The following is a 27,052-nucleotide window of genomic DNA, read 5'->3' on the forward strand; positions in this document are numbered from 1 at the left end:
GTTTGTCTTGTTTCAAGTCCAAATATCTAAAAATTCTTATATCAAGAAGCATTTTCTAGACAAGCAAAACATATTGTCTTGTTTTCAGAAATAATATGCCAAAATTAAGTGAATTTTCCCTTTAAACAAGCTAAATAATCTGCCAATAGCATAAGCAAAATAATCTTATGTCAAAAGGAAAAACAAGATTATTTTGCTTCCCCCATTGCCAGATTATTTGTCTTGCTTTAAGGAAAAACTCACTCAATTTTGGCATATTTGTTTTGAAAACAAGACAATATGTTTAGCTTGTCTAGAAAAGGTTTCTTGATATAAGAATTTTTTGATATTTTGACTAGATAGAAGACAAATAATCTAAATTAGGAAAGCATTTTTCAGTATGGTTCGATTTCTGGACTAGAAACAAGATAAAAACTCTAAGTAAGAAAAGCATTTGCACTCTGGAAGTCCAGCGCAGATGTTTGTGAGCATCTTTTAATGCTTTTGTAATCCTATTATTTATTAATTAGTTACTAATAATAAAACGGGTGGCTCAGTGCTCAGCACTGTCGCCCCACAGCGAGAAGGTTTCAGGTTCGAGTCACACACTGCAAAAAAAAGCTTTTCTTTCTTAGATTTTTTGTCATGTTTCTAGTCCAAATATCTAAAAACTCTTATATCAAGAAGCATTTTCTAGGCAAGCAAAAATTATGTCTTGTTTTGAGAAATAATATGCCAATATTAAGTGAGTTTTTTCTTAAAACAAGCAAAATAATCTGCCAATGTGGTCAACAAAATAATCTTGTTTTTCCTTTTGACATAAGATTTGTTTGCTTTCCTCATTGGCAGATTATTTGGCTTGTTTTAAGGAAAAACTCACTTAATTTTTGCATATTATTTCTTAAAACAAGACAATATGTTTTGCTTGTCTAGAAAATTCTGCTTGATTTAAGACTTTTTAGATATTTGAACTAGAAACAAGACAAAACATCTCAGAAATAAAAGCTTTTTTTGCAGTGCAGCTGGGCCTGTTGGCATTCCTTTGTAGAATTTGCATGTTCTCCCTGAGTTGGTGTGGGTGTCTTCCGGGTGCTCCGGTTCCCCACAGTCCAAACACATGCGCTATAGGTGAATTGGATTAACCTGACCATAGTGTATGAGTGTGTGTGTGTGTGTGTGTGTGAATGAAAGTATATGGGTGTTTCCTAGTACAGGAAGGGCATCCACTGCGTTAAACACAAACTGGAATTGTTGGTGGTTCATTCCGCTGTGGTGACCACTAATAAATAAAGGGCTAAGCCAAAGGAAAATGAATTCATAATTATAAACTTTTTTTCTTCTCAATGTCACTTTTTCAACTTGTTCTTTCATCTTTATTTCTCTTATTAGCAATCAATGGGTTTGTGTATGGTAATTTACCTTCACTGAAAGTGTGTGCGAAGCGTCCTGTGTCTTGGCACCTCTTTGGCATTGGTAATGAAGTGGACATTCATTCAGCGTATTTCCACGGGCACACGCTGATGGACCGCATGCACCGCACAGATGTACTCAGTCTGTTTCCTGCCACTTTCGTCACTGCCACCATGATCCCGAGAACTAAAGGAAAATGGCTGTTAAGCTGTCAAGTCAACGATCATGTACAAGGTACAAACGGCTCTATTTTACTTCTGCCATCTTTTGCAAAAATGCTTCACTTATATACTAGACAAGTTTGTGTCTTCAAATATCTAAACATTCCTAAATCAAGAAGCATTTTCTAGACAAACAAAGCACGTGGTGTTGTTTTTCAGATAACGAGTCAAAAATAAGTGCAATCTGCCAATGGGGTATGCAAAATAATCTTGTTTTCTCTTGCTTACCCCATTAGCAGATTATTTTGCTTGTTATAAAGAAAAACTCACTTAATCTCGACTTATTATTTTTGAAAACAAGACTATGGCTGCGTCCGAAACCGCCTACTACTCAGTAGGTGCTGCATTTGAATTTAAACGTACTACTCGGCTGTTAGAAAAGTACGTTCTATACAGTATGAATGTGAAAAGTATGAATGGAATTTGGACGGACTACATCCGACATTTTGTCATGGTCATGTGACCTACCTGCGTCAGTTGCGTCGCCTCACTTTCATTTATGAATTCTCTAATGGGGCATTATGGGATAGCGCAGCGTGCATGGAATGCGCACTCCAGAATCTAGCCGGAAGTAGTAAGTCATCCGGGTACTTCTCGCATACTGATTTTCGAATTCTATGAATTCGGACATACTACTCGGCTCGCATACTGATTTTAGCGTACTTTATAGTATGGAAGTATGCGGTTTCGGATGCAGCTAATTATTTTTAGTTCTCCAAAAAATGCTTCTTGATTTAAGAATTTTTCTACATTTGGACAAGGACAAGATAAAAACCCACCATTTATTTTAATACTAATAGAAAAGTAGAAAATAGAAATAGAAAAGCATTGTTTTGTTCTGTTAATTCTGTGTAAGAGTACCTTTTGTTTTGCTATGATGCTTACATGTTTATATGTTCAATTCAATTCAGCTTTATTTGTATTGCGCTTTTACAATGTACATTGTGTCACAGCAGCCTTACTTAGAAGATCATAGTAAATTGAAACAGTGTAGTTCAGTTTTCAGAGTTTAAGGGTGCTTTCACACCTACACTTTTGTTTCAGAACGTGTCTCGTTTGCCCAGTTAGCGCGGTTCGATTGGCATATGTGAACAGGGCAATCGCGCTCTGTTCCACGCCAAAGTAATCGCTCCGAGATCGCTTGAATGAGGTGGTCTCGGCTCGATTGAAATGATCCCTGGAGCGGTTCGATTGCAGTGAGAAAGCGATCCGATCCGAGCGTGGTTATATCACAGTGTTTTATGGATATGTAATAGGCTTACGGCTATATGAAGAGAGAATTATGAGCAGGGCGGGAAGTTTCGCGAGTCTCCGGATGCCCGCAAACGAGTGATGATCTCCCGGTAATCTCGCGTCTCCCTACCGGTCCTCAAATAGGCATCGTCGCGCTCCCTTCTCACCCCTCCCCACCGCATCTCTCCTCAGACATGTCGCGTGCGCGCACCCTGTCAATCACCACCAAACCACCACCTCTCCTGACAGCTGAGCGGGACGCTGCAAAATAAACCCTGACACTGACCAATGTGAGGAGAGTTTACTCGCACGTGACTTGTTTTAGCTCTTTTAGTCCGATTAGAAACTTTACAGTGTGAAAGCGAACCACTCCAAGAGCAAAGAGCAACACTGTAACATTTGTAATCTCTGTTTCGGAACAACTGAATCGATTCACAGGTGTGGAAGCACCCTAAGTTCAGTTCAGTTTAGCTCAGTTCATTGTGGTTTAATAATCACTACTGAGAGTCCAAACACTGAAGAGTAAATCCATTGATGCACAGCTCTAGAGATCCCGAACTATGCAAACCAGCGGCGACAGCAGCGAGGAAAACACTTCACCAATTGACGAAAGTGAAGAATTAAAAAACCTTGGGAGAAGCCAGGCTCAATTGGGCATGACCATTTCTCCAATGGCCAAACGTCCTGTGCAGAGCTGCAGTCTAGGCACTGGAGAAACTGGACCTCAGCGAAGACTCGTCTGTCCCCGGAAAGTCACAGGAATTAGTCTCATGCTCACTCCATTACCACCAGAGTAGTGGCTCAGGATACAGCCTGGTCCAGGATCATGGAAACCTTGGGATCATCTCGTCGCTGGTCTTGAATCGAATCAGTGGCGCTGCATAGTCTCTGGGGACCTCGGGATGAGATTCCCCAGGTGGAAATAGAGAATAAAGAGAGTAATTAGCATAGCTGCTGTTTATAGTGTATATAAACGAGATGCAGAAACCTGTGTGGAGCACATTCATGTATCATACCGCTAAGCACTGAGTGTATGCTTTACTAAAAAGATAGGTCTTTAATCTAGTGTTGAACTGCGAGAGTGTGTGATATTATGATTTGAAGATAAATAGATAACATTGTTTGTGCTTGGTTGGGCTTGATTCCTACATAGTGTGATTTCTTAAGTGAAACCCCGTGTTGGCGTGGGTTTCCTCCAGGTGCTCTGGTTTCCCCTACAGTCTTAACACATGCGCTTTAGGGGAATTGATGAACTAAACTGGCTGTAATGTATGAGTGTGAATGTGAGAGAGTATGGGTGTTTCCCAGTACTGGGTTGCAGCTGGAAGGGCAACAGTTCCTTAAAAAAACATGTTGGATAAGTTGCTGGTTCATTACTCTGTGGCGACCCTGATTAATAGGGCACTAAGTTGAAGGAAAATGAATGAATGAATAAAGCTGTTATGTTGAAATGCGCCAGAAAATTGTCAATATTCACTGATAAATTGATCAAAATGTTCATTTTCAATGTTTATTTACTAATTTATGCTGAGCACTGTTTATGCAAACCAGCAGAATTTATTTCCAGGATTGCTGAAGCTCTCTCTCTCTCTCTCTCTCTCTCTCTCTCTCTCTCTTTAATGGTCCCGTGAGCAGCAGGAATGCAGGCTTTCTATGAAGTCTCGGACTGTGGGTCTCCAGCGGCTCCACCTAACGTGCCTGGCACTGAGAGACATTTCTACATCGCTGCTGAGGAGATGATGTGGGATTATGCCCCTTCAGGGATGAACTATATGGAGAATGTTACCCTCACTAAACCAGAGAGGTAACAACCCAGATCTGGCAACACACTTATTAATGTATGACTGTGTAAATCATTAAATTAAACCTAATTTGCGCCCTGCGCTTTGCACTTTGCGCATGGATCTTAAAAATAGAGTCATTAAGATACACATTTGTTTGTTGCTAATACACACCCTCTAGTGGCGAAATGCACATACTGCGCTTTTAATATCATGTTTACAGTTTGAGTACAAGTCAAACATGAATTTATTTATTGGCATTGGCTCTTGTTTGTATCTAAGCGCAACCTTTATTTTTATATAATATGTGCTAATGTTGTCAATGAGTTAGTGTTTACAAGTACTTGTCTTTCTTTGCCTGCAGTGACTCTGAACCGTTCTTCAGTAAAGAGGGTGGTAAACTGGGTGGAAAATACATGAAGGCCAGATACGTTCAATACACTGATCAAACCTTCACTAGCAAAACACATATTGTTGGCTCAGATGAGCATCTTGGAATTCTGGGTAAAAATTTCACATTTTTTTCCTTATTTGTTTCTAAACGCTGCTATGCGTTCGGTGTTGTATAAAATTGGAATCAAATGGAAATTGTGACTTTATTGTGAAGTATTTCTCAGTGATAATTTTATTTATATTTATAAAATATTAATAAATATTAATATGTATTAATATAAGTAATATATTAATATTAATATAATATTAATTTATTAATATTAATAAATTGTATAATTTATATTTAAACCTATATTAAAAATTTAATTAAATATATAAATAAAATATAATAATATAATATATTAATTAAATATATATTTTAATTTAATTAAATATATAATAAAAAATTTCAGGTTTAATTTATATTTAAACCTGTTTGAGTGTCTTTATTCTCTAAACAAAAGAAGATACTAACATCCATAGATACTACTATGAATGTTAGTGGCTACAACATTTTTAGAAATATCTTCTTTTGTATTTAACTAAAAAAAGAAACTTGTAAATGAGGGAGCTACTTGCGGGAGAATAAATAGTGAGTACATTTTTAATTTGGGGTGAACTAACCCTTTAATTTTGTAGTATTTATTGAAGATTTTTATTTTGATTAATAATCAAGAGCTAACAACAAAACAAAATATGCTCTAATGGATTGTTTGGAGTAAGAGTTGTAGTAATAATGTTTTACAGCTGCTATTACCCCTCCACAGGTCCGGTCATCAGAGCTGAGACTGGTGATGTTATCATTGTCACATTCCTCAACAAAGCTAGACGGAACTACAGCATTCAGCCACACGGTCTGCATTATGAGAAGGTCTATGAAGGAGCAATGTATGCGGATGGTGAGTCCTGTGTGTCCAGAAGCCAGCACTAGTTAGGTCACAAACAAGCAGAGCTGCTGATGATGTTGATGCTGTGTGTAATCTGCTAAAAATAGGTTAAGATATACAGTTGAAGTCAGAATTTTTTTTTCTTCTTTTTAAAATATTTTCCAGATGATGTTTAACAGAGCAAGTAAATTTTCACAGTATGTCTGATAATATTTTTTCTCTTGGAGAAAGTCTTATTTGTTTTGTTTCGGCTAGAATAAAAGCCGTTTTTAATTTTTTAAACACTATTTTAGGGACAAAATTATTAGCCCCTTTAAGCTATATTTTTTCTCGATAGTCTACAGAACAAACCATCGTTATACAATGACTTGCCTAATTATCCTAACCTGCCTAGTTCACCTAATTAGCCTAGTTAAGCCTTTAAATGTCACTTTAAGCTGTATAGAAGTGTCTTGAAGAATATCTAGTCAAATATTATTTACTGTCATCATGGCAAAGATAAAATAAATCAGTTATTAGAAATGAGTTATCAAAACTATTATGTTTAGAAGTATGTTAATAAAAATCTTCTCTCCGTTAAACAGAAATTGGGGAAAAAATAAACAAGCAGTCTAATAATTCAGGGGGGCGAATAATTCTGACTTCAACTGTATTTACAGTCAAGCCTGACTTAAAGTTACTTTTAATCAACCAGCAAGTTTTTCTTTTGACTGGAAATGACGCTTTTTTATAATAAGACGATGAACAAGAGGCATCATCGTGGAAAAAAACATATTTCTTTGCTTTTATTTACATTTGAACAAAAATTGACGTGCCCAAAATTAGTCATACCCTTCTCATCAATCAATAGAAAAGCTTTTATTTGCAATTAAATGCTGATCTTTAGCTCCCTCTGCAGATTCTCAATTGGATTTAGGCCAGGACTCTGGCTGGGCCACTGCAAAACGTTAATGTTTTTGTCTGCTAGCCGTTGTTTTGCTGTGTATTTGGAGTAATTGTCATGCTGAAATGTTCACTGTTGCCCATGACCAGGTTTCTCTGCAGACTGCCTGATGTTGTTGTTGAGAATTTGATTTATACAGCTGAAGTCAGAATTATTCGCCCCCCTGTTTATTTTTTCTCCCAATTTCTGTTTATGGAGAGAAGATTTTTGTTCAACACATTTCTAATCATAATAGTTTTATTAACTTATCTCTAATAACTGATTTATTTTCTCTTTGCCATGATGACAGTAAATAATATTTAATTAGATATTTTAAAGACACTTCTATACAGCTTAAAGTGACATTTAAAGGCTTCACTGGGTTAATTAGGGTAAAGTTAGAGTAATTAGGCAAGTCATTGTATAATGATGGTTTGTTTTGTAGACTATTGAAAAAATATACAGCTTAAAGGGACTTATAGCTAATAATGTTGTCCTTAAAATGGCTTGAAAAATTAAATCTGCTTTTATTCTAGCCGAAATAAAACAAATAAGACGTTCTCCAGAAGAAAAAATATTATCAGACATACTGTGAAAATTTCCTTGCTCTGTTAAACATCATTTGGAAAATATTTTAAAAAAGAAACAAAGATTCAAAGTGGGGCTAATAAATCTGACTTCAACTGTGTGTGTGTGTGTGTGTGTGTGTGTGTGTATATATATATATATATATATATATATATATATAGTCAGATATATTAGAATATATATATTTCATTTAAGATATGTTGTATAATATAATGTAATTTCTAGCCTTTTTTTGTAAATAACAACAAAATATTGGTTTTTGCTGTCACAATCTGTTTGTAAATCTGACAACGAGTAGTGTAATTATACACACTTTGCAAAACATTTGGCTGAAATATTGAAAATCTATATATTTACCATGAGCATATTTATTTCCTCCCTCCTCCACAGGGTCTCAGAAAGCTCCTGTAGGCCCTGGTCAAAAATTCACCTATCGCTGGAGAGTGATTGAAGGGCCCTCAGCGGATGATCCTCCTTGTATTTCATACTTGTATTATTCCGCTGTTGATCCTGTTCGTGACACTAACTCTGGTTTATTTGGGCCAATACAAGTGTGCAAGAAAGGTGTTCTTGATCGAAGTGGACATCAGGTAACAATACAGACAATATGGCACATTCCACAAATAATGTACAAACATTGACTCACAGTTATTCTTTTAGAATCACTAGGGGGGGGGTGTATCTGAAATCACATCACATGCCAAGAGATTATTTTGCTTGTTTTAAGAATAAACCCACTTAACTTCTTCTTCAAAAAAAAAAAACACACACTTCACTCATTATTTCTGAACACAAGACTACATGTTTTACTTGTCTAGAAAATGCTTCTTGATTTCAGAATTTTTGGATATTTGGACTAGAAACTAGGACGTTTTTGCAGTGAGGGTATAGAGCAGGGGTCTCAAACTCGCGGCCCGCGGGCCATTTGTGGCCCTCAGTGCAATATTTTGTGGCCCGCGCCGACTGCTGTACTCTGACTCGCATACTCAAGAGCGGTGTTATCGCGCGCCTACTGAAGGGCGGGACCGAGGGTGCGTCGCGTCACGGGGGCACTTTTGATCATTTTGGAAGGGCACTTTCTATGCAAGACTAAAAAGGGCATGTGCTCTGCACAGGTTGAGCCCTATGTGTGCACGTGCCTGCCCTGCATCTTATATATATTGATATTATAGGTAGATACAGACTGGTACAGACTGATGTGACTGGAGTGGGGTGGGGGTGTTTAATTTATACATATATACGCCTTTTTTTAGGTGAGGTAATGGAAGTTTTGAGTGAGTTCCCCCACTTTTTTCCCTAGGACTTCAATAAATCAAAGTACAGGTCTAGACTTAATGATGATCATCTTCAAGCCATACTGAGGGTCTCAACTGCTTCCGCTCTAAAGCCAAATGTGGTTCAGATTTGTGAGAAGAAGCGCTGTCAAGTCTCTGGCAGCAAGAAGTAGGCAAAAGATGCCATGTTCAGAAGAACCGTTCATAATCTTCACTCAATGTTCTATTAATGTTCAGGACACTTCATGTTCAGAAGAAATAATTAAAACTGTTAATAATGACATTTGAGGACTTTTTTTTGTGAAATCCCTTATGCGGCCCAGCCTCACCCAGACTTTGCCTCCTGCGGCCCCCAGGTAAATTGAGTTTGAGACCCCTGGTATAGAGGGTGCTTTCAGATACAGTCTAAGACAACTTTCTCAATACTTTGCTGACTTTGCATAACTGTTTCACACAGTTCTCCAAAACAACTTGCAGTGTTGTCTGCTGTAAAACAAGCACACCTACACAGGATAATCTACTGTTTATAGCATAATATTATGTCCCAGAGTGAACCAGACATGATGCTGTTTGTGTCAATATTTTAATCTGATTGAAGTTATTCTAAATTGAATGATTTTGTATATATAGTTGAAACCAAAATTAGTACCCCCCTAAATTTTTAGACAGCTTGTTTACTTTTTCCCAAATTTCTGTTTAACTGAGAGCAGATTTTTCAGCACATTTCTAATCATAATAATTTTAATAACTCATCTCTAATAACTGATTTATTTTCTCTTTGCCATGATGACAGTAAATAATATTTTAATAGAAATTTTGGAAGACACTTCTATACAGCTTAAAGTGACATTTAAAGGCTTAATACATCTACTTCTGTAAAAAATCTAGGTGTAATCTTTGACTCCACACTCTCTTTTCAGTCACACATTAAATCTGTCACTAAATCTGCATTCTTTCACTTACGTCTCATTTCACAACTGCGTCCCTTCATCAGTAGCAAGGATGCTGAGACTGTCATCCATGCATTTGTCTCCTCACGCATCGACTACTGTAATGCTCTTTTCATTGGCCTGCCTGCTAACCTCATCTCTAGATTACAGTATATTCAAAACTCTGCAGCTAGAATACTCACTCATACCAAACGTTCGGCTCACATAACCCCAATCTTGTATAATCTTCATTGGCTCCCGGTTGCATACCGGATAAAATTCAAAATTCTCCTCCTTGCATTTAGATCCATAAATAACCTTGCACCCTCCTATCTCTGCAACATGCTTGTCCCCTACACCCCAACTCGCTCTTTACGGTCTGCTGACTCTGGCCTTCTTGCTGTCCCTCGGTATCGCCTCTCTTCAATGGGGGGCAGATCATTTAGTGTTATTGCACCCAAACTCTGGAACTCTCTACCACACTCACTCCGCTCTGCTAATAATATCTTTGAATTCAAATCCTTACTTAAGACTCACTTATTTTCCGAATGCTTTGCATCTGATCTACCAAACTGACCACTTAATCTGATCCACCACTATCCTGCTCATATGTCTCTTAGGTCTTGTTTGTGTTATTCAAGTTTGTTATACTTGACCTCATGTATGTTTGTTTATCTTTTTGATGCATTACTTGTAAAGTGTCCTTGAGCTCTGGAAAGGCGCTATATAAATAAAAATTATTATTATTATTATTAATTAGGTTAACTAGACAGGTTAGGGTAATTAGGCAAGTTATTGTATAACAGTTTCTTGATAAAATACTACTGTAGAAAATTAAAACCTGTATTATGTTACGTTTGCAATCTGGCCCTCTTAAACAGTGTTTTGACTGTCGTTTTGTTGTAATAAAGAACATTTTTAATTAAAATAAAAAGTTGCCACGAATTCATGCTGTGCCAAAACAATAAAAAGTGATCAACAGTTTGCAAAAGAGTTTTTAGTATTGAGAAGTGTGTGTTTTTCTATTTTGTACAATTTATCAGCAAAAGAGTGTTTGTTAAATTCAATAAATTAAGATTTGATATGTATGACCTGATAATATGATCATTTTCATGATAACAGGTTTTCAGAACTAGCTTAAACCAAGCAGTCACTGATTTGGAGTCTGGAAGATTCAACCTGGATTTGACACTCTTGGTTTGTTGCTATCGATAAAAGAAAAAAAATTAATAAATATTTACAGTAGTTTCAGTTTTGACTGTTTGAATAATGCACTTTGCACTGTTTGTGTAAATAATGAGAAGTCGGAGTTGTTTATAGCATTAATATGAACAGCAAATAATACTCACAGCAGATTTGGTCATTAAATGTTGTTTAAAAATTGACTCAAATATTATTTTAATAACCCTGCTGAAAAATCCAGCTTAAACCAGCCTAGGCTGGTTGGCTAGTTTTAGCTGGTCGACCAGGCTGGTTTTAGAGGGGTTTTGGCCATTTCCAGGCTGGTTTCCAGCCATTTCCAGCCTGGTTTAGGCTGGACATAGCTGGTTTAGGCTGGGCTCCCAGCCTGGCTAGGCTGGTCAAGCTGGTTTTAACTGGTCATCTCCCAGCCTGACCAGCTAAGACCAGGCTGGAAATGGCCGGAAACCAGCCTGGAAATGGCCAAAACCCCTCTAAAACCAGCCTAGTAGACCAGCTAAAACCAGCCAACCAGCCTAGGCTGGTTTAAGCTGGATTTTTCAGCAGGGATTGCAAAAAAGATCGTTCAGAGTTATTATGATTGAGTTTAAAATGAACTTTTTTAGTACTAAAATAATTCAATGTTCAATATTAGTTCAATTTAAAAGCTATCACAACAAAATGATTTGTTCTAATGCTTTAAAAATAAGTGGACGCCAAAGTATGCCTGATATGTGGAATGTGTATTATATCTCTTGTGAAACGGGAAACATGGTTTGACTCTTGATCTTCACGTGAAGCTCCTGTGTTCCCACATGGTCACATTTGTTTCACATATTTCCCGAATGATTTGAACATGTGGTTGCACATTCTGTAAGGAAGTGAGCATAATGGCCTTCGTATCTTGTGGGTGATGTTTGTCCATTTTTCTGTGTCTCTCTCTTCAGCATGCAGAGAAAATTCAGCACGAGTTTTTTCTGCTGTTTTCTGTGATGGATGAGAATGAAAGCTGGTATCTGGAAGACAACATTGCAATGTTTGGCAGCCCAGATGTAGACCCAGATAAAGATGAGTTTCAGGAGAGCAATAAGATGCATGGTATGCTTTATTGTATATAAATCATTTATAATTTTTTTTTGGAAATGTGCTCATTTTACAAGTCACCTAGAGGTAAACAGTTGAGTTTTACCACTTTTAAATCCAATCAGCCCATCTTGGCACTTTTAGCGTAGCTTAGCATAAATCATTGAATCAGATTAGACCATTAGCATCTCACTTCTTGACTCAACTGTAGTTACATTGATAGTTTACTAAATCCGCCTTTCCACTGCACAAGACAAACGACAAGCGACAGACCAGAAGTCATTCATTTCCAATGGAGAGCAGTCCGGGAGCTGCGTTGAGTTCCGATCATCTCCGTATGCGGAAAATTCGGATCCGAATTGAGCTGCGGATCCGTTCAAATATTTGAACTAAACCGCATGCAACCTGCCGACCGGATATGATGTATTCCAGTGTTGTCCAAGCATAGATATATACACTAGATATCGCATAGGGACCCTGAGCATGCGTCAATAGCGCCGCCACATTGGTACAGAGCTCCTAGGACAAGCGTCATTCAACCGCACTAGTCAAGACAGTGTTATTACGTGAAGATGCGGGACTTTAGCGCTGTCTACGGGTGTAGTAACGAGCAAACAAAGAAAACAAAGCACAAAGGCAGAACATTTCATAGGTAATTTTAAGTTTTTTTTCTGTTTTCGTATGCTCTGAACTTTTGTGCTAATCAGCTCACGTTATTGATGATAATAGTCACTTACTGCATTCACCATCAGGCAAAGCAGCTCCAATTCGCACTAAACACTCGGCTTATGCTAGTTTTGTTGAATAAAATCAGCAAACAATGCAAAAGAAATATGACAACGAGATGCTGCGCTGCCAGAAACTTGTATTATTGTCGGCTAACGTTGTTGAAGGAGTCGTTCTGTGGATTCATTCACAAACGAATCGCTCCCTCCGTCAGTATGAGCAGTGAAAGCAGGAGAGGAGCTGTGTTTCAGGACATGATTAGATCAAATTTAACAGGAAGGGTGGATAGTACATTTCTGTACACACAAACACAAGCTTTTTGTCAGGAATGCCCGTGCGGTCACTGATCCATCAATGTAGAAAAGTGATGTACAATTATAATTTTCGTAATTAGAAAAAAAAAAATGACATACTAACATCCAGGAAAACTCCCGATCATAGATATATGTGTATATGTGTTTATCTTTGGCTTTGGATTGCCACAGTCCTCCACTGTACCTTGGTCCCGCATTCATTTCAAAGGTGCGCTACCCTGTAGCAAGATGGCGGCGCTATTGACGCATTCCCTCCAATAGACAACAATAGGCCAGGCGACATCTAATGTATATATCTATGTTGTCCAAGCAGGTCCATGCGCGCGAGATGAGAAATAGGAGTTAATTTGGATATTTTTTGGAATTATAAAAAGTCTAAATTAAAGAAAAACATTTCTGTTCATAAATGTAAGAAAGAAGGTAATAAAAATATGTATTTTTAATGTTGTCTCCACATTCCCTCCAATATTTTATGCGGTCTATGAGTTTCTAGTATTCATTTATGCATTAAACTATGTAAACGCTCAGAGAATAAAGGCTATTTCTTTTGCAGTTCTTTATTTCGGACACCGTGAGAATCAGCTTCTCACCCGTGATGCTCGACAACACTGAAAATACTGTGCGGCTGCCACAAGGGGGCGTATTCCGACAGTCGTGTCCAAATGTCGTGTGCAGTGGAAAGGCGGCTTAAGACTGACGTATGCAATGATGAAAATGCAATGATGTTAGGCAGCGCTGTTATCTAGTGAGCTAGGGACTATTTTCAGGGCTGTGTAAAATAACTGCTCCTGCTGCAGCCATGATACGACAGCAAACTTTCTTGATTATTACGCCAAAATGAGAGTATAGTTCAGCCATATCGGGCTAGAAAGTAGCAACTTTTATATTTTCGTCAGTCCAAATACCTGATGTAACTACAGAACACTCAAGCTTTAAATAGGAAATTATCCAAACTTTTTTTTTTTTTTTTTAAACATTATGCTAATGGTCTAATCCGATTCAATGATTTAAGCTTAGCTAAGCTAAAAATGCTCCAGCCAAACTTGGAGATTGGATGAATTAATTAAAAATGGTAAAACTCAACTGCACTGAAAAAAATGCTGTGTGCAAAATTGTTGCAGGCGACGCGGTGGTGCTGTGGGTAGCACAATCGCCTAGTGTATGTGTGTGAATGAGCATGGGTGTTTCCCAGTGATGGGTTGCAGCTGGAAGGGCATCAGCTGCATAAAAAATATGCTGGATAAGTTGGCGGTTCATTCCGCTGTGGCGACCCCTGATTAATAAAGTGACTAAGCCGAAAAGAAAATGAATGAATAAATGAATGAAAATTGTTGCAAGCAATTTATATGTGTGGAATTTAAACAAGCAAATTAATTTGTTTAAATTCAGCCGAAATGAATTGATTACCACCACTTAAAACATTTCGTAAATCCAATGAATCATCATTGAATATAATTTTGGAGCTGTAAAATGAGCATATTTACCAAAAAAAGTGGTGTTTTTAAGTGCTTCCTTTCTGAATGTACAAGTTTATTGACCGTGTTGTAATAAAAAATGTGTTGTTTCTTCTCAGCGGTGAACGGGTTCATGTATGGAAATCTGCCTGGTCTGGATTTGTGTAATGGGGAGCATGTTGTGTGGCACACGCTTGGCTTGGGCACAGAGCTGGATATCCATGGCATTTATTTCCAGGGAAATATGTTTCAGCGCAATGGGATGAACCGTGACACTCTGAGTATCTTTCCACATACTTCAGTGACTGTTAACATGACCCCCGACAATAACGGTAGGTCACTTGCTTTTATTTCAAGCATTTGTTTGTGTCAATAACTGTTTCCCTCTACTTATTGGATATGTGCAAAAAAAAATGGTTGATGGAAACTCAAGGATGCACATACATTTTAAAAATACGCAAAAAAAAAAAACGTATGCGCATAACTGAGTAGGATAAACTTTTTATTCGATAAGAAAAGATGCGCATAAACTGCGATGGAAACACTTTTACTGAACAAATTCCAGTATGAGCATTAAAAAAGGTCATGTGATTTTGTTTTAAGAGATCATGTGATGATGAAAGTGTGTGTAAATGGACAAACCAATGAGCTGAGCACATTGTAAAACATCTGAAATGTTGTATTGGCCGTTCTAAAACACCTTAACCATTTCAGTATTGGTGTTATTATATTATTAATGACCTCCAGAATAGTCAAGAGCGTCTGTGCTCTGCGTCTGACACCTTCAAACGCCACTACGTGTTCATTGTGTGGCAGCATACTGTCTTCTGAGGCACAAGTCATTTATTAAATAAAGAAACGATTCACGCAGCTTCTCCTACTGCAGCGAAATTTCCTTATTACTTTTGATATTTGGCACCAGTTTATCAGAAAGTAATAACTTTGTTCTCTTTGATTGGATGGAGACAGTTTATTTGCATGTCTTTTAGGCGTTATTCCAGTTTTGAGCATAAATTCACATCTTTAGATGGAAACAGCTATTGTTTATCCATTACACGCAAGAGGTTGTGTACTTGATATGCTTTGATAAATCACTTGTTTTCAATAATGATTTCAATGTAATGTCAAAGCCAAACCCAGCCGAACCCAGCTTTAGTAGAAAGTTCCCAGATAAACTGAGTTTATGTGTGAAAATTAGGGGTGTCAAAATTAATTGTTTCTTCGGTGCACCGCGATGCAGACGCGGACAATTCGGTATCGATTCAGTAATAATCATAACCATATTCATAACCGGATTCCATATCCGGGACCAGGCCATATCCTGAGCTGCTGCTGCGCTGATGGTCGTGGGGAGTGGAGAACATGAGTCTGATTCCAGCGACGCTCCAGGGGCAGACGAGTCTTCGCTGAGGCCATCTTCCAGCCTCAACCACGGCGAATGAAGCTCTGCACAAGACTTTTGGCCAGCGGAGAAATTAAAATGGTCGTGCCCAACTGAGTCTGGTTCTCTCAAGGTTTTTTTTCTTCACTCCCATCAGGTGAAGTTTTTTTTCCCTCTCTGCTGTCGCCACTGCCTCGCATGGTTCAGGATTGGTAGAGCTACGCATCGATGAATTTGCTCTTCAGTGTTTGAACTCTCAGTAATGATTAAATCACACTGAACTGAGCTAAACTGAACTGAACTGAACTTAAACACTAAAACCTGAACCACACTGTTCCAGTTACTATGACCATTTATGTGAAGCTGTTTTGACACAATCTACATTGTAAAAGCGCTATACAAATAAAGCTGAATTGAATTGAATTGAATAACCGGTTATTATGTAGTGACGTCATTTATCTCCTATGCGCTCTGTCGCGAGGGAGGTGAGCGCCGTTATTTACAACACTCAGCCAACTCAGGGCCGGCCCGTGGCATCGGCACCATAGGCAAATGCTAAGGGTGCTGTATATCCAGGGGGGCCCCAGAAATGAGCGCGCTTCAGTTGGTTTTGTTTTCGATTTTCCTGACACACATTCAGTTATAGCCGGCAATAACTCAAAAACCTCTTACCCTAAAAAGATCTAAAGTGTGTTTCCTACAGAAAGACAAAGCTGGTTATGTTTCACAGCTGTCTTTCTTTTTTCCGCTCAACATTACGAGCGCTGCTCCGTTTAAGCCCTCGCAGTCTGCGTTTACTTTAGCCGGCAGAGCTCGCGCTGAGAGAAGCTCTCTGTAAGGGACCGTCAGAAAAGTGCTTATTTTTTCCGTTTTTTTTTTTTCGTTTTTTTGCTCCGCTCAGCGCGAGCTCTCCCTATTGCGAGGGCTTAAATGTGTTTGTTTGTGTGTGTGTTTGTTTGTTTGATGCTGTCTATGTTTGTGAATGTGTTTGAATGAGAGACAGTGTGTTGCTGTGTGTCTGTGTGTTTATACAGACAGCATGTTATAGCCTCCCCCCTAAAATATAACACTGTATATGGAAAGCACCGTCAATGCACTGTGATGCACCGAGATATCGAATTGAACTGAATCGATGGCATGATAATCGTAACCGAACCGAACCGTGAGACCAGTATAGGTTCACACCTCTAGTGAAAATGTAGGATTTCTGTCAGGACATTACCAGATGCATATATTTTGGCACATTTTATTTGAACTCTTAAAGGGACAGTTAAGTTGAACACTAAAGAGGATATCTTGAAGAAAGATAAAAACTGGTAACCACTGACTTCCATAGTAGTAACAGAAAACAAATACTATGGAAGTCAATGGTTACAGATTTCATCAAAATGTATAGCTTTTGTGGGTGGCGCAGTAGGTAGTGCTGTCGCCTCACAGCAAGGAGGTCGCTGGTTCGAGCCACTGGCTCAGGTGGTGTTTCTGTGTGGAGTTTGCATGTTCTCCCTGCCTTCGCGTGGGTTTCCTCCGGGTGCTCCGGTTTCCCCCACAGTCCAAAGACATGTGGTACAGGTGAATTGGGTAGGCTAAATTGTCCGTAGTGTATGAGTGTGTGTGTGGATATTTCCCAGAGATGGGTTGCTCTGTGTGGAGTTTGCATGTTCTCCCTTTTATCAAAAGTGACTTACAAGTGAGGACAAGGAAGCAATTTACACAACTATAAGAGCCACAGTGAATAAGTGCTGTAGGCAAGTTTCAGGTGTGTAAAGTGTAAGAAGCAAAACATTAATAATTTATTTATTTATTTATTTTTGTAATACAGTAAGCGGTGGAGCCAGAGAGGCAATTGTAGATTAGGAAGGAAAGTGGAGACTAAATAGTTGAGTTTTTAGACAGCGAGTGACTCTGCCGTTCTGATGCAGTTAGGGAGTTCATTCCACCAACTGGGCAGATTGAACGCGAGAGTTCAGGAAAGTGATTTCTTCCCTCTTTGGGATGGAACCACGAGGCGACGTTCATTCACAGAACGCACGTTTCTGGAGAGCACATACATCTGCAGAAGTGAGAGCAGATAAGAAGGAGCAAAGCCAGAAGTCGCTTTATAAGCAAACATCAAAGCTTTGAATTTAATGCGAGCAGCAACTGGCAGCCAGTGCAAACGGATGAGCAGCGGAGTGACTAATAAAGATTGAACTATTTGCTTTTAATTTCATTATTTTAGGTGCATTTAGAAAATAAATGTTAGAGATGATAGAAACTCTGTGCAATTTTCCAAACCTTTTTCACAGCTTGTGGTTTGTGTTCACTGCTGAAGCTCTGCTGTGGCAGAATGAGCACATTGATTGACTCCAGTCTAATGTAGTTGTGTTGCTCTGCACTTTAGTATCAGCATTAGTGTGTCTGCCTACTGTATCTGATGCTAAGTATCTTAACCGAAAGTGCTGTCTGTGGGAGAAACTGGAGACAGACAATAGATCCCGTAATCTCAGATGATTGCAGAAGGCAGAAAATTGATCCTGTGCTCTCAGACGTTTACATCAACCAGAGAGAAACCATCATAAGAAACGTCAAAGAGCAAAGTAAAGCCAAGTGTGACAGATAAATAAGTCTGTGTGTTTACAGCAGGTTAAATGACACTCATTTAATCACTTAATTGTCTCTTTACTAACGTAATTGTCTCATAAACTCTGTGTTCTTAAATCTCTTTTTATAATTGAAAAAATACATTATAGGTACAGTTGAAGTCAGAATTATTAGTACCCCTGTATATTTTCTTCCCAAATTTCCCCAAGAACGGTGTTAAGAATCTTTTTCAACACATTTCTAATCTTAATAGTTTCAATAACATATTACTAATAACTGATTTATTTTGACTAGATATTTTTCAAGACACTTCTAAACAGCTTAAAGTGACATTTAAAGGCTTAACTAGGTTAATTAAGCAGGTTAGGGTAATTAGGCAAGTCATTGTATAATGATGGTTTGTTCTGGGGACGATCCAAAACTAATATAGCTTAGGGGGGGTAATAATATTGACCTTAAAATGGGTTTAAAACATTAAAAACTGCTTTTATTCCAGCCGAAATAAAACCAATAAGACTTCCTCCAGAGGAAAAAAATATGGAAATAATGTGAAAAAAATCATTGCTCTGTTAAACATCATTTGGGAAATATTTGAAAAATAAAACTCCCAAGAGACTAATACTGAGTTCTACTGTATATAAGTAATGTGCATTATATAGTGCATTTACTGTATATTCCCATTACACACACAGAGCACTTTGCAATTGTATGTTGTGAAAAACTAAATGAATAAAAGGTGTAAACAAATGTTGTTAATGATCATTATGTCTGTTTTCTTCAGGCATGTTTGAGGTCAGCTGTCAGACAGCCGATCATTTCCATGCAGGAATGCGTCAACATTACACAGTCAAGCCCTGTTCAGCAAAGACTCCCGCGCCAGAGCTTTTCACCTCCACAAGGAAATATTATATAGCCGCAGAGGAAATCATCTGGAACTATGCTCCAAACCGAACATGGGAATTAGAGAAACACAAGGCTACACAAATGGAAAGGTACGCCCAGAAAGCCTTAATTCTCCTAATAACTTCTATATCTACTTTATTTTCGACTGAATATTTACATAGTTGGCTTTAAAGGTCCCTTGAAGTGCTTTGAATTGTGCATTTTTAATTGGAAGTTTGATGTAATCTCAACTGAAACATGAACAGAGGGTGGGACATAAACTAGCACCTCCCCTTTATTAAAAAAAACAGCCAATAGCATTTTGTTTTATCACAGCTCTGCCAATGAGAGTTAAGCTATGGTCACATTTTGAGTTTGAGCATGCGATATTCTGTCGTACGGCGCTGCGAAAAGGGGCGGGATTAAACAAGCTTATTAGATATTTTAAAAAAAGCGAGCGACTGCTCCATGTTTTACATTTCTGTCCAGAGAGGTCATGTTTTGATCCTCGATTGGTCTCACGCAGTCAAGTGATGCGATTTTGCAGGTCAGAGCTCACCAAGCTTGAACTTTGCACCGCAGCAACCTGCGAAACTTAACGCATGACCCTGCGTGTCCGGTCTGACGTATTCGCGTGGAAGTCTATGGTAGGAAAAGCCAAGTGTGACCGCAGAAGTATGAGGTGATGTCACAAAAAGAATTGTCGATCCATTTAGGCAGGAGTGAGAATGATTTGGATGTTTAGATCAAATTCATGTGTTCTAAAGAGAAATTTTGTCATTGATTTGTAGCTTATAGACATCCATAAAACTTTCTGATACAAACGTCTAAAAACAAAAATTTATGTAAGTAATTTCATGGGACATTTAATAGCATTTGTGCACACATTTTAGACTCATTCACGCATTCTCTCTGTCTTTGTTTACACAGCATTGGAAGTGTTTACCTCCAGAGATCAAAAAACCGGATCGGAGCTGAATATAAGAAGGTGGTGTATCGAGAATACTCAGATGAAACTTTTACCAAACAGAAACCCAGGGGTGCAGATGAGGAGCACTTGGGGATAATGGGTACGGCACATCTGACTTCAAGAGTGTCGATTGTAAAATTTCACCTTTTTTCTGTGATATGGCAGACATTTATTTTGTTTCTTTACTTTTTTATCTCTAGGTCCGATTATTAAAGGTGAAGTTGGAGAGAAAATTGAGGTTGTCTTTAAAAACAACGCCAGCAGGCCGTATTCCATTCATGCCCACGGGGTGAAGACCAGCGAACCCCATCAGAAAGATGTTCAACCAGGTTTTTGATTAAAATCAATATATATTTGTCATATTATCAGGATGCTAATGGGTGCTGGAAATCCTGAAAATGCTTGTATTTTGATCTACTGTTTTCAAGCTTTATAAAATTATAAACAAAAGCAAAAAGCTTGTGTTACTTCGATTTTTAGTCCAAATATCTAAACATTCTTAAATCAAGAGGCATTTTCTAGTCAAACAAAACATATAGTATTTTTTTAGGAAATAGCATGTCAAATTAAGTGAGTTTTGCTTTGGGGTAAGCAAAATAATCTTGTCACAAGGAACAACACCCCACTGGCAGATTATTTTGCTTGTTTCAAGTAAAAACTCAACTTTTTGTTTTGCTTATCTAGAAAATGCTGCTTGATTAAATTATTTTATTTATTTATTTTTTGATATTTGTACTAGAAACAAATAAAATCACTCAAGCAAAGCAGTGTAAAACTATTTACCTATTGAAATAAATATATTTTTTATATATTTAAGTATATTTTATATATTTTTTAGAATCAGAATCAGTTTTATAGCCAAGTGTGCTTCACACACAAGGAGTTTGTTTTTTTGGTACAGAAGTGACAAATGACAACACAAAATAAATATGAAAAAAGACGATTAAACAAAGATGCAGTTAGTCAAAAAAGATGTGAATGTTGAGCTGTATATACAGATTTGTTATAATTATACAGGTTATAGGGTGCTTTGTACAAATGCGTATGAGATTATAAGTATTGCATTGTATAATCATATTATTGCTTTTGCATAAATTGAAACCTCTGGAGTGCATACACCTGTAGCGGGATCTGACTGTCTTTTTAGCATTTATTATGCAAGTAATTGACATTTAAGTGAGTATACGACAGCAATTCAACTTTGTTGAGCTTGGCACAAACTTCAACATTGTTCCTTAGAAAACTATTACAGGATACTGTAGCATCTGATATAATTTAGTTGTGGCGAAGCAGTAGCACAGTAGGTAGTGCTGTCGCCTCACAGCAAGGAGGTCGCTGGTTCGAGCCTCGGCTCAGTTGGCGTTTCTGTGTGGAGTTTGCATGTTCTCCCTGCGTTCGTGTGGGTTTCCTCCGGGTGCTCCGGTTTCCCCCACAGTCCAAAGACATGCGGTACAAGTGAATTGGGTTGGCATTTCTGTGTGGAGTTTGCATGTTCTCCCCATGTTGGCGTGGGTTTCCTCCGGGTGCTCCGGTTTCCCCCACAGTCCAAACACATTCGCTATGGATGAATTGGACGAACTAAATTGGACGTAGTGTGTGAGTGTGTGTGTGTATGAATGAGAGTGTAGGGTGTTTTCCAGTACTAGGTTGCAGCTGGATGGACATCTGCTGCGTAAAACAGGGGGTGGAATAGTTAGCAGTCATTCCGCTGTGGTGACCCCTGATAAATAAGGGACTAAGCTGAAGGAAAATGAAAGAATGAATGAATAATATTTTGTATAGTATTACGTTAAAGAATCAAGTATTTTTATCAAACATGGCACAACTGCACTTATGACCTTTTTTTAGCTTCCTTTAGTGGGATGTTTTTCTTTAAAACATGCATTACATCAGATTACATATTTATATATTGGAGTCTCAAACTACATTTGAAATAATAATAATAATAATAATAATAATTGTATTTACTTGTATGTATGTACTTGTATTACAGGTAATGTGCTGAAATACACTTGGACCATTCCAAAGCGATCAGGTCCAGGTCCTAAGGATCCAGACTGCATAACGTTTGCCTACTACTCCTCTACCAGCTTAGTCAAGGTATAATTCACATATACAACACAATCCGTGCATTATACATCAAATGGACATTGTATGGGCCAAACAGCAAATGCTTACACTAAATACAAACAATGCAAAAAATGCTTTTCTTACTTACAGTTTTTGTCTTGTTTCTTGTTTAAGTATAAAAAATATTACTAAATCACAAAGCATTTTCTAGACTTGCATAAAATTTGTTATTTTTATAAATAATACATCAAAAGTAAGTGTTTTTCCTTTAAAAAAAAGCAAAATAATCTTGTTTTCATTATGAAATATTTTTAGCTTGTTTTAATGAAAAAGTCACCTAATTTTGACATATTATTTCTACAAAACCGACAATGTTTTTACTTATCTACAAAAAGCTTCGTGATTTAAGAATATTTTGATTTTTAGACTAGAAACAAGGCAAAAATTCTAAGAAAAGAAAAGCCTTTTTTTGCAGTGTATTTAGTGTGTATTTACTGAATCAGAGCGTATGTAGATTAGGCTTGGGCGGTATCCAAATTTTGATACCATAAAACCTCCCTATTTTACCTCGGTATCCGGTATTACTGTGCATAATTTAAATAATTATGATGTAAGGCTCAGACAGCGTCTCCAAACTGTTGGCTTGTGCCTAAACCATTCAGAAACCGAATATCGTATATGCGACCTTAGGTACACGGTCACCTGTTTGTCTTGTTCTTCGCAATGGACGCTCTCTCTCATTCATTCATTCACACACACACACACACACACAAACAGGGCTGGAGCAAGCTGAACTGCCGCTCTAGGCAAAGGACTATCACGCTGCCCTCACACACACACACACACGCATAAACAGCATCCACGCCGTTGCATGCGTGCTCGCTCACTCGGGAGTTATATTGTTAGACTGCCTGCTCCCATACAAATTACACCAGAGTTACCGACTGCTCCCGCTCATTTTTAGGAAATTAATTCCCGCACCGCAAGAAATCTGGTCCTGTGGTACAGCAGCGGGAATGCAGACCTCTAGTTCGTATTTACCACGAGGTTGCAGAGGTTGTGTTCTTTTTCGAGACCAGGTCACTTGGTGTGCGACTCGCCATATGACCTCACCTCACCTCTCTCTCTGTCGCATTTTTAGGCATTAAATAAATAATGTTTACTATTTAATACTCGTCTCCTATATAAGTGCATTGTTTTTATGACGGTATAACGGTATTGAAACTGACACCGTTGCTATTGTTCGATCCCGCGGTATAACATATTACCACCCAAGCCGAAGATGTTGTTGTTTTAACAATGTAGATGTTAAAACAACAAGTGAATTTGAATATTGGGCTTTACAGCAGGATTGTAGATTCACAGGTCTGTTATGTGTGCCCCTCAGGACTTGATGAGTGGATTGGTGGGTCCACTGATAGTGTGCCGTAAAAACACCCTGGATGCAGACAGACAAAGAAAAGACCGAAATAAAGAGTTTGCCCTTCTGTTTATGGTGTTTGATGAAAATGAGTCGCATTACCTGGATGAAAACATACAACAGTACCTTGATGTTGACTTAGAAGAATTTGACAAATATGCTGGGGACTTTATGGAGAGCAACAAAATGCATGGTAAGTGTGTGTGCGTGTGTACTGGTTGTGGTAGTTTACAGAGTTTTTTTGTATTGTAACATTGGTGTGACCTAGTTGTACTCTATTATGGTGGTTTTTGAGGACATGCCTGATGTCCTTGTAATTCAAAATGCTTCAAAATCATACTAAATTGGGTCTTTTCATGTTCAAAGTTTGCAACGGTTTACTGTGAGGGTTGGGTTTAGGAGTAAGGGTAGAGCAGGACCATATAATAATAAGCAGTTTTTACTGTATAAAATACAGTATGCCTATGGAGAGTCTTCAAACATCACTAATAACAACGTGTGTGTGTGTGTGTGTGTGTGTTACGATCCTTGATGGCAATATGTCTAGAGCAGTGGTTCTCAAACTGTGGTACGTGTACCACTAGTGGTACGCAAGCTTCCTTCTAGTGGTACGCGGAGGAATGAAATATGTCATGTACATGCTACACACATTTCAAAATTTATCAAAAATGATGTATATAATGACATATAACCTATATTTCTGAGGTAATCTGCCACGTTTTTTAACTGTGCAGAGTTGTAGCTGCTTTACTGGGTCTACTACGCTACTGTATTTCAATACTGCTCATTTTGGTGGTACTTGGAGAGACAATTTTTTTCTGAGGTGGTACTTGATGAAAAAAGTTTGAGAACCGTTGGTCTAGGGTATTAAAAGGAGTAACATAAAGATGACCAAAGTATAAACTGATGATGAAGAATGGCAAGAGAAAACACCAAACAACAAACTAGCACCGCAAAAGATTTATTGCTCCCACATTATTTACAAACAATAAGATAAAGTTGAAAAGAACCAAGACAATTAGGAGAGGGAACTGAAGTTTGCGCATGCAAATCAAAAAAATAAATATAACAAAAACATTCCCTTAATCTCTTCCCAAATCCACTAAATAAGAAAACAACAATATGAAAAGAAAAGTCTTCAGCGCAAAGCGCCCTGAACTTACTCTTAACTAATAAATAAAAATACAAAATTAGCGCACTTCGCTAACTAGTGTGTCTATACATCAATAAACCTGCGTGCAAATATGTATGTCACGTGACTTACTATGTTGTTCCAGATCTCCCTTGTCAGGTCACAGAAGGTTTTTGAATGGAGCAATAGCGGGCTAGAGGTGTAGAAAACACTCTCAAAACTCTCAAACAAATCTCACTCAAAGTCAACAGTTAATCTCACTCAAAGTCAACATCAATAAATCTTAATCAAAGTACACATCCAGCCAAACACCACCAGACAACACGCCAAAACAGCAACAGCTGATTTCTCTAGGGATGGCTGATGTGAAACTGACGTTTCGACACAGTGTCGAGATCCCGAAGCGCAAGTGTTTCGAAACACTGCACCGAAGCATGATCCGAAGCACCCAAGTCACGTGACTAAAGTGTTTCGAAACACCGGGTCACGTGACTAAAGCAATTCAAAGCACTGATCGCCTTAGAAGCGTTTCGAGACCTGGCGACTCTTCATTTGGTAGCCAAGGTTGGGAAAATACTGATTCTTATAGCCTAGTGGACTATACTTATAGCTGTGTGCACGATGTTACTATGCATCAATTGACGTTTTGGGTTCGAATCCCTACTTGAACAAATACTCAGAAATCATGGTTTTATGTGTTTTTATCATGTTTCTGTTTTGTGTAGCCTAAATAGGACACAGCTGCAGTTACGCCATCAATTTAGCATCATTTTTGTAACACTGTAAAACAATAATTAATATTTTTACAGTACTGTGATAGTTTGGTTTAGGGTTTGGGTAGACGTTAATAAAATACCATAAATGGGAAATTTTATGAATAATATAAATAATTCTTGATAACTTCAGGCCACAGTTTCTGATCTAGCAACAACCCTGATTTAAGACCAAAACAAGACATATTTATTCACAAATTGTTTATTCGGATATCCGACCAATGTTGAAACAAAACGATACAAGAGCAAAGCATTACCAACTGGTATTAAAGCATTTCAAAATATCTGTATAAGCCTAGATTCGAACCCACGTTCCCCAGATACTAGTCAGTCACCTAAACCGCTGCGCTATATTAATTGCAATCCAAGCCTACAAAGTGGGGTTTAATACCTCAATTTGCTCAACTGTTCTGTGCTGCAGCTGTTTCAGTGCAATACATAAAAAATGACCACTAGGTGTCACTGTAGAGTGGGGTTTCGAAACGTTTCGAAGCTTCGACACATTTGCTTCGACTGTTTCAGTGTTTCATGAAGCCTCGCTTTGCCCACCACTAGATTTCTCCCTGTTGCCGCTTCCGTTTTTAAAGGGCTCTGCAACAAACGCGATTGGCAGAGAGAGAAGTCATCGTCACACGGTTGATTAGGATTGGCAGTCCTGTCAGCCAATAGTGCTCCAAAGTAGGCGGTACCTGAGAAAATGACAGGGCTGGTACAGAGAGAGAGAAAGAGATAGAGACAGAAAGAACATACACGCAGCAAAACTGTGCGGTTCGTAACAGTGTGTGTGTGTGTGTGTGTGTGTGTGTGTGTGTGTGTGTGTGTGTGTGTGTGTGTGTGTGTGTGTGTGTGTGTGTGTGTGTGTGTGTGTGTGTGTGTGTTATTGTCTGTGTTAAACGTTTTGAACCTTTTTGAAGTTAAAAATTCTTTGTTTTCCACAGGTATTAATGGAAAGTTGTACAGTAACCTCCAAGGGTTAAATATGACAGAGGGAGACCATACGAAGTGGTATTTGCTGGGACTGGGGAATGAAGTGGACATGCACACTGTTCATTTCCATGCTCAGAGCTTCATTTACAAAGTAAATAAAAACACACCACTGCAGATCTTGCTTTAAAACTCATACGTTAAACAATGAAGATATTGGGTGAAGTAAAACAAATATAAATGAATATGTAAATTAGTCCGTATAATTAGCACAATGCTCCTTTCTGTAGTTATTTTACGAGCTGATCATTTTATCTGCTTTGACTTTCCTGAGGAAAATATGACACGTTGAATTTATATATTTAATCAGCAACATTCCATCTCTTTTACCATTATTTTATTTTATTTTATTTATTTTTTTTTTTATTAGAATATGCAAAAATCATACAAATACAAGAAAACATCAACAAATAACAAATACAAAGCAGCGAAACAAAAACAAAAACAA

The 27,052-nt window shown here is 38.0% G+C and overlaps 1 protein-coding gene across 2 annotated transcripts in view; it reads left to right on the forward strand.

Annotated features, from left to right (window-relative positions):
* Positions 1 to 27,052, forward strand: part of hephl1a (hephaestin-like 1a) — a 51,315-nt gene that overhangs the window by 17,846 nt on the left and 6,417 nt on the right. For both annotated transcript variants that reach the window (XM_009291403.5, NM_001328065.1), the window contains exons 5-17: positions 1,369 to 1,623; positions 4,479 to 4,647; positions 4,989 to 5,128; positions 5,824 to 5,955; positions 7,844 to 8,043; positions 11,783 to 11,933; positions 14,532 to 14,744; positions 19,155 to 19,365; positions 20,186 to 20,325; positions 20,426 to 20,554; positions 22,219 to 22,325; positions 23,683 to 23,908; positions 26,559 to 26,698. In XM_009291403.5, coding sequence (XP_009289678.1) covers positions 1,369 to 1,623; positions 4,479 to 4,647; positions 4,989 to 5,128; positions 5,824 to 5,955; positions 7,844 to 8,043; positions 11,783 to 11,933; positions 14,532 to 14,744; positions 19,155 to 19,365; positions 20,186 to 20,325; positions 20,426 to 20,554; positions 22,219 to 22,325; positions 23,683 to 23,908; positions 26,559 to 26,698 — 2,213 coding nt within the window. The remainder of the gene's footprint in view (positions 1 to 1,368; positions 1,624 to 4,478; positions 4,648 to 4,988; positions 5,129 to 5,823; positions 5,956 to 7,843; positions 8,044 to 11,782; positions 11,934 to 14,531; positions 14,745 to 19,154; positions 19,366 to 20,185; positions 20,326 to 20,425; positions 20,555 to 22,218; positions 22,326 to 23,682; positions 23,909 to 26,558; positions 26,699 to 27,052) is intronic.

Source organism: Danio rerio, chromosome 15 (genome assembly GCF_049306965.1).
Source record: "Danio rerio strain Tuebingen ecotype United States chromosome 15, GRCz12tu, whole genome shotgun sequence".
NCBI classification, from domain to species: domain Eukaryota; kingdom Metazoa; phylum Chordata; class Actinopteri; order Cypriniformes; family Danionidae; genus Danio; species Danio rerio.